This window comes from Mytilus galloprovincialis, chromosome 7, assembly GCF_965363235.1.
Source record: "Mytilus galloprovincialis chromosome 7, xbMytGall1.hap1.1, whole genome shotgun sequence".
NCBI classification, from domain to species: domain Eukaryota; kingdom Metazoa; phylum Mollusca; class Bivalvia; order Mytilida; family Mytilidae; genus Mytilus; species Mytilus galloprovincialis.
Window position 1 is genome coordinate 16,606,034 of NC_134844.1, and position 13,712 is coordinate 16,619,745.

The 13,712-nt window shown below is 30.6% G+C and overlaps 1 protein-coding gene across 2 annotated transcripts in view; it reads left to right on the forward strand.

Annotated features, from left to right (window-relative positions):
* The window catches only part of LOC143082422 (choline/ethanolamine kinase-like), a 33,465-nt gene extending 24,498 nt beyond the window's left edge, over positions 1-8,967 (forward strand). For both annotated transcript variants that reach the window (XM_076258080.1, XM_076258079.1), the window contains 3 exons: positions 1,276-1,387; positions 3,630-3,797; positions 4,856-8,967. In XM_076258080.1, the coding sequence (XP_076114195.1) occupies positions 1,276-1,387; positions 3,630-3,797; positions 4,856-4,933 (358 nt within the window). In that variant the 3' untranslated portion in view covers positions 4,934-8,967. The remainder of the gene's footprint in view (positions 1-1,275; positions 1,388-3,629; positions 3,798-4,855) is intronic.
* Positions 8,968-13,712: the final 4,745 nt, after the last annotated feature.

Consider the following 13,712-nt stretch of genomic DNA (forward strand, 5'->3'; position numbering starts at 1 on the left):
CTGTTGATTATGATACTGGATTCATTATTAATCGTCGGATACCTATTGTCATGGGTTTCATTGTTACTGGAGGGTAGTAATGGGGGGTATCTTCATGACAAATAACTCTAAAAATTCTTGTCAGATGAGGGTAACGTTAATTTTTGGTGCATGACGATAAAATGTACACTTTCTTTGAGATAATACAAAAATTGACTGATAGTATCTATGATGAGTTCCTTTACAGGTGAACCATGAAATTAAATGTTCAATGACTAACAACCCTTATGTCTTATATGCAGATTTTGGCAAACCTCAAAATCAAATAGCCACAAAAATGCAAAAATGCAAGTGTTCTTCACTCCATGAAAATTTGTACCCAAGAAAATTAATGAATCCACAGTTACTTAGTCATATATATAGAGAATTATAGCATAGTGCACATTGTATTGATATGTAGATACTGTATATTCAGAAATTATTGCAATGTTTTTGGTATTGCAAACATTGTAGCAAAATTGATTTTGATACTGATAGCATAAATTGTATGCATCTTTTTCTGAAATTGCAACAGTTAAACTTACATTTGTGTTTATTGTTCAAAAATTGCAATAATAAATGCACCCAATAATTTCTGAATTTACAGTTTTTAACTAGTACTGTAATAGGGGCTTATGTGCCTGATTGGTCTAAGTAGTTTATTTATTTGTATATCAAGCCTGTCAAAAAAAAAAGTCTATGTTCTAAGGTCTTTTGCATAACATTGTAGCTCTTTCTTCTAATGCAATGCTTTACTTAATTCTTATACTTATGTAACACTCAGCACATCTTCACAAAGTCTAACAACATTCATTTCCAACCTCCATCAAATTTAGTGTAGTTAAAATATATATGCAAAAACCAAACCTAACAATTATTTTTCTGGGGTTTGGGTTTGGGGAAGGAGGGTTTTAATAAAAGGCTATGGTTCTAAACTCTGACAATTCAAAAATTATTGACCTCATTTAGTGAAAATGGTTTCATTTTTAACACACAAAAAATCTGAATCTTGTTTCAATTGGCAACTACTAAAATTCTTATTCGGCAACTACACCATTTGGAATCAGTTTGTTTAAAATTCCACTTGAAATTTTTTAACATTTCATTTTAATATTTCATTTGGTTTAAATATAATTTATGTTGATCACCAATATTTGGTTAGCATACAAAGTGCTAGATACTCATTCCAGTGACTGTAACAAGGCATCTCTGCTTAGACTCCATTATTAATGGTATATCTTTATTTATTGTTTTCAGAGGCTTTGATTTTGGTAATCACTTTTGTGAGTGGTGCTTAGACTATCAAAGTGAACAAGAAATGCCTTATTATTCTTACCATGAAGACTCTTACCCGTCTAAAGAACAACAAGTGAGTATCAGTTATGTTTTCAGGAGACCGTCAGAGAAATCCCTTCCCCCCCACATAGTCTCTAACCCATCTAAACAACAACAAGTGAGTATCAGTTATGTTTTCAGGAGACCGACAGAGAAATCCCTATCCCCACATAGTCTCTAACCCATCTAAACAACAAGTGAGTATCAGTTATGTTTTCAGGAGACCGACAGAGAAATACCTATCCCCACATAGTCTCTTACCCGTCTAAACAACAACAAGTGAGTATCAGTTATGTTTTCAGGAGACCGACAGAGAAATCCCTATCCCCCACATAGTCTCTTACCCGTCTAAACAACAACAAGTGAGTATCAGTTATGTTTTCAGGAGACCGACAGAGAAATCCCTATCCCCACATAGTCTCTTACCCATCTAAACAACAACAAGTGAGTATCAGTTATGTTTTCAGGAGACCGACAGAGAAATCCCTATCCCCACATAGTCTCTTACCCATCTAAACAACAACAAGTGAGTATCAGTTATGTTTTCAGGAGACTGTCAGAGAAATACCTATCCCCACATAGTCTCTTACCCATCTAAACAACAACAAGTGAGTATCAGTTATGTTTTCAGGAGACCGACAGAGAAATCCCTACCCCCCACATAGTCTCTTACCCATCTAAACAACAACAAGTGAGTATCAGTTATGTTTTCAGGAGACTGTCAGAGAAATACCTATCTCCCACATAGTCTCTAACCCATCTAAACAACAACAAGTGAGTATCAGTTATGTTTTCAGGAGACTGTCAGAGAAATACCTATCCCCACATAGTCTCTTACCCGTCTAAACAACAACAAGTGAGTATCAGTTATGTTTTCAGGAGACTGTCAGAGAAATACCTATCCCCACATAGTCTCTAACCCATCTAAACAACAACAAGTGAGTATCAGTTATGTTTTCAGGAGACTGTCAGAGAAATACCTATCCCCACATAGTCTCTTACCCATCTAAACAACAACAAGTGAGTATCAGTTATGTTTTCAGGAGACTGTCAGAGAAATACCTATCCCCACATAGTCTCTTACCCATCTAAACAACAACAAGTGAGTATCAGTTATGTTTTCAGGAGACTGTCAGAGAAATACCTATCTCCCACATAGTCTCTTACCCATCTAAACAACAACAAGTGAGTATCAGTTATGTTTTCAGGAGACTGTCAGAGAAATACCTATCCCCACATAGTCTCTAATATAGTGGTTTATCATTCCTCAAAGTACAATATTGGCCAGTCTATATTAGTATAGATTAATAAATGGCTGATATTCAATCAATAAAAAGCAGGCATAGTTCCAGGATTTAATATTAGGATGCAGTTCTCCTGAGAATTAGGAATTAGAGGTCCTTATTTTGTTACACAATTTGATATAATTTTATCTTTATTACATATTTTGATAACTTTTTTAAAGGATACATGCTCTTGCCTGCATCCATGCCTGAAAAAGATGATCAAATTAGATAGATGCCCTCATACATAAATCTTTGAAATAGTAAAGGTAATTGTATGTCTGTATGGCCTATGGGTATATCCTTGCTTATGATAATTAGGAAATCCTCTAAATGTTGGGAACTCTAAATTAAACTATTTAGCTTTTGACTGAATTACCTCTCTTATGCTGATAATTAGTCTGAATGTCCTTAAAATTTGGCCATCTATAAAAAAAAGAAATAAGTTTTGATTTGAAAAAAACAACATTATCAATCAAAAGTGGAAATCAATGCCATATTTTTTGCTAATTATTGATTATTCAGCCATGATTTATCTATTCTATGGTCAACGTTGTCCTTCTTATAAAATCTATTGATTTATTGACCTGTACATTAAAGATAAAAAGGTGAGATTTAAAACAACCATTTCTTTGATTAAATCAAAAGAAAAATTTAAATTATGTTGCAGAGGCTTCATCCGTTCTTGCATTGTTTCAAAGCATGCTTTTATATATCATACTGGTACATGTTATTTAAAAAAATTAGATTTGAATTTTCTAACTAGTAAAAACATTATGGCCGATCCAGAGGGCCCTAGGGGGCCGGCCCCCCTTTTGTCTGAAAAATTTGGTTGATAATATAGGGAATCACTGGAGCGGCCCCCCCTTATGAAAACTTCTGGTCCGCCACTGACAAGAATGATAAACCACTGTATTTATGTTGAGACATTATAATCACATATAGCATAGATACTTATATTATTTATTTTATTTTGGATTTTGTTTTTTTCAGTTCCATTTCTTCAGGGCCTACTTAGATGCTAAGAATGAGGCTTGTACAGATGAAGTACTAGAGACCTTATATATAGAGGCTAATACATGTGCCTTAGCTTCACATCTAATGTGGTTAGTCTGGTCAATCGTCCAGAGAGACAAGTCAGATATTCAGTTTGGATATTTGGTGAGTTTAATGTTAATCGTGCAAATTGCTTATTGTGTTTGGCCTTGGACCAACAGTCACTGATAGTCTAAGGGTCTGGAACTGGTCATATTTGCCAGACATTTTCATGAATAATAATGATTATAATAGAACAGAAATAATTTTAGTTATTTCATTCAGGATCAGGCTTCATAATTGTCCTTTTTGTTTAATTTTTTGTTTGCCATTCTTTTTCTGTTATACAAAAAAATATTTCCATTTGTATTGAATGATAAACCTAATCTTTTCAATGAAGACTACCAAAATTTGTTGAAAAAAATATCTGATCCTTGTTTTAGTCATACCATTTATTGGTATGAATGCCAATGAGACAACTCCTCATGAGAGACCACCATTTATTGGTATGGATGCCAATGAGACAACTCCTCAGGAGAGACCACCAATTATTGGTATGAATGCCAATGAGACAACTCCTCAGGAGAGACCACCATTTATTGGTATGAATGCCAATGAGACAACTCCTCAGGAGAGACCACCAATTATTGGTATGAATGCCAATGAGACAACTCCTCAGGAGAGACCACCAATTATTGGTATGAATGCCAATGAGACAACTCCTCATGAGAGACCACCAATTATTGGTATGAATGCCAATGAGACAACTCCTCAGGAGAGACCACCAATTATTGGTATGAATGCCAATGAGACAACTCATGAGAGACCAAACAAAGTAAGCAACTATAGGTCATGGTAAGGCCTTACACAATGAAGAAACCCCTGTGGCACAGACACCGGAATGACAAATGTAAAATTATTTAAATGAGAAAACTAACGTCTGTTATTATTACAAATGTATAAGCACCTATTTTTCATCTGTTATATATCTTCATATACATTTTGCTTTAGGCAGCATATATTTCTGTGAAACATTTGTTATTCATTGAACATTTAAATTTGTTGTTTCCCTGTACCCATAAAATCCACCAAGATTGGTAGCCAACAATAATAATGAACCCACAATATGACATATAAGTAAATTTGATATATTAAATTAACATGCAGACATCATTCTTTTCCAGGAGTATGCTGTTTGTCGATTAGAGGCCTACTTCAGATTAAAAAAGGAATTGTTTCCAGATGAGAAAGATAAAGTGTAATGTTCTATACAGGTGACACAGTTGTGATAATCCACGTTGAATTCCTGTCTATAACAGTCCCAGCAGAATGGAGAGTGGTGTAAGGGAGATAACCTGTGAAAAAAACAGACAATTTTGATTTGCTCAAGGTGCTATAGTCATTGTCATGCCTTTTCTTTTAATTGCTGTTATGGTACTGAAATTCATAACATAATACTATTATGATTTGTATAATTAGAAATCCATTACAGTAATAAGTTATAGGCTATTATGGAAGTGAAGAACTATGTGTTCAGTTGTATGTTATTTTAAATTCAGTCATTTAAGTTTGATAAGTTTGTTAAGTTAAAATACTAACTATGTTGAGTTTTTATTTTCTCATTCTGTATTCACTATTTGAAAGTATAAATATTACTAATTTTCTAAATATATACTGTAGGGTCTCAATATTCGGAAAATATTTATTTGTTTGTTTTTTTTTTCTTTTTCTGTCAGTAAGGAAGACTAATGCATCTTTAAGGCAGCTATACTGAATATGTTGCTTAATGTATGTCAGTATTATATGTTCAATAAAAACATAATAATGTTCCTGCTCCTGATTGTTTCCAGGCATTAATAGATAGAAAAATAAAGTGCAAAAGAAATTACCCATTTCGATCTATAATTGATTTTGTATTCTACTCTGAAGATAAAACAGTCTCATGGTTGCAATACCAATTTGTAACAAATTAAGTTTCTTGGCCTAAAATTAGCAAAGAGTTTGAATGATTATTAACTTCCTACCAATTGAAATATAAGAAAATTTAAAAAAAAACTCATATTAGCAGCTGATGTCTGTTTGATTATAAGTATTTTGTTATTTTATATAATGTACATTGTATTGTTTAAACCGAGTATTTATCACTGGTAAAAGGTTTTATATAATGTACATTGTATTGTTTAAACAGAGTATTTATCACTGGTAAAAGGTTTTATATAATGTACATTGTATTGTTTAAACCGAGTATTTATCACTGGTTAAAGGGTATATATTATATTTTGATTGCTTGTTATTACTTATGATCTGATGATCATCAAAGTCCCAAGTAAGAATGGTAGAGAATTAGTAAAATGGAGTTTATATTGTTTGCAATTTGATTAAAATACAGAAGTCAATTTCACAAAAAACTTCTGACTAAGATTGATCTTAAGTCATGAACAATTCAGTATACTAGTGATCATTCTTAGTGGTAAGTTTCTTTGTGAAACCCACATCAGATCATGTGTCAACATTATGGTTAGAAGGATCTGAGTACCGGAAACTTTTTGTGTTCCAGTAATTATAACATCCGCCAATGAAACTTATGCTTTCATATATTTGATGGTACAAATGTATTTATAATAATTATGACAAACCTTAGGATCTCAAAAGGTCTTTTAGAACAGAAAGTAGAACTTGTGGTATTTAGATCCTTGTAAGCTGACCATGGACACATGGCCTGTATTTCAATCAGATTGTATTGTTTGAAATATAAAAGGAAATTGTACATATATGTGTACCATAACTTTTTTATAATTTGTTATACCAAATCAAATATGATTGTAACTAGTCGTAATTAATTGCTGATATTTTTTTATTCATATCATAAACTTTGGATACATTTGAATTTGCTTTAATGTCATTTTGTTAAGTATTAAAAAGTCCCTTCATTTTCTAACATTTTAATTATTTGCAGAGTATTAAAATGTTGATACATGTTTCAAAATTGACTGCTTTAATATCATTTAATTGCTACAAAGTCCCAGATATATGTTAAGCTTTAATTAATTAATTGTAATATCTGTTGTGTAGCATTTGTTTTATTGAGTTTATTTTTACACTGCCAGAATCATGTATAACAATTGACCAAAGACATTACACTGGAATAACATTCTCATTTATTTATATTGTATTTATGGAAAGTTTTTGCATTATTCTTTGAGAAAAAGATATGTTTATTTGGTTTAAGAGTATGCATATGTGTAAGTTTAAGAAATCAGGAAATAGGTTCAGTGACTCTGGGAACATTGTTTTTGCATTACTACTCCAAAAAGATATTTATGAGATTTTTTTTAAATACTAATTTAACAGCAGGGTATCAATTGTACTGCATTATGTTCCTAAGTATTATTTTAAGCTTACATAGTAATATTGTGTGTGTATATATCTTTATGTTTATCATGCGTTATCAACAGTTGTTGTAGATTTTAATTTAATATATATTTTGTTTTATATGTGTTAGCAGTTACATTGTATGTTTTTTTATTTTTTTTTTTAGCTTTATACACATTGATATGCCCAACACAATAGTTTATTGAATAGAAAATGAATGGTGGGAAAGGGGGTATAGGTATAAAATTATCCAGATTTTTTTTAATACCTTAGATTTTATGCATAATTAAGCCTGATCTGATGTGGGGGGATGTTTATGTTTTCAGAAGAAAACAGAAGTTGAAATTTTTATTTTTTATTATCCCTCCTGTTTGAAAAAAGTGCCTCAATGGAGAAAAAATATTTTTGTATATATATGTAGAATTCTACATCACTGTAACATTCGATAAGTCAAAATGAATTTACAGTTTTTGTGTTTCTTAAGCTATTGATAGGGACCAACTCAAATCTTATACATTTTATGTCTACATCTATATGAATTTCTATTTTTTTTATAAACAAATGGTAGGAAAAAGTGATTTTTTTTTGGCTTTTGCTGTGCTCGAAATGTGTAAAACAAATGACTAAGCTTTTATTTGAGTGAATGAAATTTGATACTTGTGTGTATATCTTATATGCATAGTATTTTTTCATAGTGATCATAAATACATCATGTTTTAGGTCATTTCAAAAAGGTGAAGTTGGTAAGAGGGGGTCGCGTCCTGATTTTCCAACAAAAATAATACCAATGAAATAATAAGTAAGGTCCAGCAACATGATATAATTAAATCCCAAATTCCTAAATTACCAATTATTTTATGGGCTGTTCCTGAAATCACACAAATTAAACCCCTCAATCTGGAGTTCCTAAAAAAAGGTCCCTTAGACCCTCCAATCAGATGATATGGTTTGTAGGTATACCTTGATCACCCATATCAATGTACATTTGTTGAATGTATATGATATTTGAAAAGAGAATCATCTGATTTTGTATGCATATGTTTTAGATGGTTATGAACGTTTTTGAACATTTATGAGCTATTCAGCATTCAGTTGAATAACCTCCTTGTTATGGTCTACAGGCACTGTTTTATTTTTCTAAAAGATGAAAGATCATCTATTTTCCTGTGGGAGCAATTTTATCCATATATCACAATTAAATAGGTCAATATGCTATGTGCACTATGGTTCAAGTTTACATCAAGTTTATATCTCTGGATCTAGTGAATAAAGAATCATCCAAAATGATGTGGAATAAAAATTTGATAAACAGGTTCCTTCTGTAATATTTTACACTGAAAGAATCAAACTCATATAAAACATAAATGGTAAAATATTTGTGTGAACCGATGTCAATTCATGGGAGTATGTTAGCCTGAAATTCTGTTTAAATGCATGCTTTATGTATTTTTTTGGTGAAGTGTTATGGTTAATGAATCCATAAATACATTAGTGGAAGAAAAGTCCTTTGCAGTTTATATTATAAACTTTTTATTGAATACTAGTCGATGGAAAAATAACATTTGTGTTCCTGTAAGTTATTAAGCTTCTTTTGTTACCATTATTTTCATTATTTTGTAATAATCATTGATGATTTATTTTGGTGTGTTATCATATATAGTATTCAAGTTTATCCATTTGTATGAAGTAACACAACATCATCTAGGGTGTCATGAATTTATTTGTATAACTTTTTGCAATTGATATTTTTTTTGTTATTTGTTTTACATGATTTCTATATATTGTTTTCAAGTCCTTTGTTTAAAATTATATTTTGTATTGCATCATTAAATTGATATGTATTATTATATGCAGAAAAATAATTGATGATTTATGTACATTCTTATTGTTAATGTTAATATTGATTAAAATATGGAAAAGAAATGATATTGTCTTTGATTCTTATATATAATTAGGATAGCAGAAAACACCACAAGATATTGATTAGCATTCTGACAATAAGTACACAATGTCTGGGAAAAAAATGAATCTGTTTTACTCAATTACAAGTTATCAGAAATACTGTTAATAAACAAGACTATTTAACTTCAGAATTTTTTTCCACATATATGGTTGTCTGCCCTGTTGTGTATACCGTATTCAGCCGTGCATAGGACGCAGTTATAAGTAACCCCTTTTCATCCCCTTAAAATCAAAAGAAAACGTTTTGTAAAAAAAATAAATTTAATGTAATTGTTTTTTTTTTATATAAAAGTCTTGTTCACTGTAAAAATCCATTGAAAGAGACCTATTAATCCATGTATTTAATAAAAAAAAAACTTGGAACATTTTTTGTTTAATTGTATAATTAATAAAGTCAAAAATAATGAAATGGTAGAGCTTTTATCAGGTCATTAATATTTAATAATTTTAAAGATCCCTTTTAAAATCAACATTTGTCTAAGTATGTCCAAGCTGATATATAATATAACAGAAATAATTTAAATATTAGGGAACAAAAGAAAAAAGAGATCAAACAATTAATAAGCAGTAATCAAAATTCTAAAACTTTTTAATCTTATATAATCTTTTCATTGATCATGTTGTTTTTGTGTCTGGGATTATAATATTTAACACCTGTCACAACTTTACATCATTATTTAATTGCTACACACCCATACTTTATCCTTAATTACCCATTCAGGTGGTCACACCTTCACTTTAAATAATCAATTTTGAAGAGAAAAGTTAAAAAGAAAAAGAAAAAAAGAATAAGAATAAATATAATAAATATGATAAACGTTTCCAATATACATAAATAAAAAAAAACGATATTTAATTTAAAAAAAAAATAAATGTTTATTTTATAAATTCCGAAAACCGTCTATAGTTGTGTGTAATCTGCACCCATTGTACAAACTACATTATTAAGGTAATTAAAGTGCAGACTATACACGACCAAATACTGTATATACCAGGAGATCAATAATATTTCTATGAGGAAAGACACAACCACACTTTATTATTTGGTTGCAAAATAACTTCTATATATGTATGCTGTATCTCAGCATACTTAGAATACATACATTTTTGTAACATACAATAATTAAAAATGAAACTACGGTTTTTATACAACCGCAAAAAAAAATTTATGGGCATATATTGGTATCAAGTAAGCATCGTGGTCATCTTCGTCTTCATCGTCCAAAGACAGTTGGTTTCAAGACAATAATTTTAGTATAAGTAAATAGATATCCATGAAATTTTACACACGGTTAATAACCTCTAAAGGAAGGTTGGAATTGATTTTGGGGGTTATGGTCCCAACAGTTAGGGGCCAAAATCAGCATTTTAGTACATGTAGTTTCCAGACAATATCGAGTATTTAAGTTTATGAATCCCTCTGAAATTATACCACAAGTTTCCATACCACAAAGGGACGGTTAGGATTGACTTTGGTGGTGTATGGCTCAAACCATTTAGGAATTGTGTGTGGGGGGGGGTGATGGACAATAAAGACCAATTAAAGCAGTATAAGAGAGGTAATCCAGTCATATTCAAAGAACAATTTATTTAAATGGGTAATAATGGTTGCAAACTCCATTAGAAATTTAAATGAGATTATGACCATATCTTGAGGGAAAGAATGTTTTGGGGTGGCAACAGCAGTGAATTGCATAAAAGCAAAATAAAATTAAAATAAATTTAAATCATATAACTAATTCTTAGTTCTTTCACTACAGTTATTCTGTGTCTGTATCATAAACCTATTATGTGTCAAATATTTAATTACAATCCAAATTCAGAACTGTTTCAAGTGCTTATATTGTGTCCATTTTTGCCCCATCTGTTCAGGGTTGGCCCTCAGCGGTCGCATCCAACTGCGCTCAGCGAAGCAATTTTTTGTGATTCTTAAGCTATTTCAAGGGAGCTATTTTTGTAAATGCATTTGTTATATTTTTTTTTGTATCTGGCCTTTTTCTGCTGTGTTATATGTCAAGCAAAACTAAATCACAAAAATACAGAACCCAAAGGAAAGTCCCTAATCAAATGGCAATCAAACGATCAAACGAATGAACAATAACTGTCATATTTCCAATGTAGAAAATGGTGGTTGAAACCAGGTTTTATAGCTAACTAAACTTCTCACTCGTATGACAGTCGCATACAATTCCAATATATTGACAATGATGTGTGAACAAACCAGCATGTATAAAATAAACAAAGTTATGTTTGAATGAATGAATTTCGATAATTACTTATAAACAATGTTTATTTCAACAACACGTTAATTTTTCCCATCTAGCTTGGCACTTCTGCACGGACATTTGACTCTACAAAATTAGAAAAAGGTGCTGGAGAGAACATTCGTTTTGTACAGAAGGATTATAACCCATCATATGAAACCCTTCTTGCTGTGTCAAAGTTTACAACTCTGCAAGGTAAAAATATTCAGGTCAAAAGCACTTGAGACTTATACAATCCTTGACGCTAAGTTCCAGTGGGTTTGAGTGACCAAAGAACTAAAATTATAACTCTATGTATAGTAACATCCTAAACATTTATGATCTAGCATTTGAAAATATCTTGTTCAGAGCGGAAAAAAGAAGCCCCTGATAACATATTTGTATACGTATATACGATAAGAGATCATTCTGACACGCAGCCATGCCACTCTGAAATAGCTTGTCAAACCATTTCATGACTGAACATAGTTGTTTTACTCAGTCCTGAAATTATGGTACAAACTGCCGTTGCACAGCCGGCATGCACACAGAGACACACACACACACATATATATATATATGAACAAGATATATATATATACATGTATATATATATATATATATATATATATATATATATATATATATATATATATATATATATATATATATATAAGTGTCTAAGAATGTAACTTTAACACACTAATGAGTGTTATAAAATTAGTTGTTGTATTTTATATATTATTCACGCAATATTTCGCTAAACAAATTAGCTTCATCGGGCGTCTGCATCTATCTAGGTGAAATCGGATGCATGACAAAAAAATATCTTTTTTTTTTATCTTTTATTTGTTTTTCAATAGTCAGGATTTTACACACCCCATTACACTACCACCTGACAATGGTATCAAGGGGTAAATACAGAATATATAAGAAAAAAATATAGCAATATATACAAAAAGAATCTCTGACTAATTAATTTTTACCAATAAAAATATTTTAGGTTACTTATAAATTGTATTTGATTTATCTCTCCTCTCTCTCTCTCTGACTTACTCACATACAACACTAATACTTTCACTCATCTGTTTTGCTACAATATGTATCATGACTTACTTTTTAATACAAGTTTTTTTAAAGAAACAAATTTGCTCATAATTTATAAATTATTTCTTTTCTCTGAACTAAACATAGATAATATGAAAACAACACTTAGTTAAATATTACATGTAAAGGAGACCAAAATTTTTCACAAACTTGGACTTTATCATTTTTCTTTGCAATATGATTTTCAAGAAATTGGTATTTCTTTATTTTATTCTTTAACTCGATCATATTTGGTTTTGTTTCATTTAATTTACATTTGTATATATAATTCTTTGTAATTATGATTAGCAGATTCAATAATAAACTTTCATGTTTGCAACCAAGAAACACATTCTCTTTGTTGAGATCAAAATTTACAAAAAAAAGTTTCACAATATTGGAAAAAGACTGCCACAATTGAAAAGTTATTGGGCATTCAAAAAACAGGTGTTCAATGGTTTCTTCTCCAAGTTTACAAAAAGTACATAACTTGGTATCTTTTAATTTGATTTTGTACAAAAAGGTATTAGTTGCTATAATTCTATGCAAAAATTTATATTGAAAGGTTCTTAAATAAGCATCTCTACAAGACTTTTTTGTTATCATGAAATACTCTGACCATTCTGTAGTATCAATAACTAACAGCTCTGCCCATTTCAAAAATTTAATTGTTGGTAGTTGAATAACTTCATCTACTAAGTTTTTATATACAAATTTGGCTTTCACATTACACCTGATTTTTTTTAAGAAAGTATCACCAGTGTTAGACTTATCTAAATCGTGATTTTGACAGTTATCTTTAAGGCATTTTTTCATAGCGTTAGGGATTTTTGATATCAAACCATAATATTTAATAAAATTGTTGGTTTGTACTTTTTCTTGAAATTGCTCAAATTTATAAAAAATCATATTTTCACGATTAATAAGGTCACTTACTGACTGCACACCCCCCTTTTCCCATTGAATGTAATATGGGAAATCATCCAAAGAAGAAAAGTTCAAAATATCTAAGGATAAAATGTCACTGACAGAAATCTCAGTAATAGGTTTTGCAGCAGAAAAGCATAGTAAAACATCCTTCCAGAAAGAATTTTTACATCTTTTAGCAATCTCAATCAGCTTTTCTTTCTGAAGATTTAAAACCCTTTCACCCCCATACTGCATAAGGTCTGCCAGTAACAACTGCTGCCAGCCACCGCTAGGGTTTGCCAGCAGTCTTTTTATCCAACTAATTTTCAAATAGATATTAAATGAATGAAGATGTACCATATTAAGTCCACCTTGTGAAATATTACCAACAAGTGTGTTTCGCTTAATTCTGTCTGGTTTTCCATTCCATATGAAATCATAAAATAATGAAGTGAGCTCTGTTAACCTG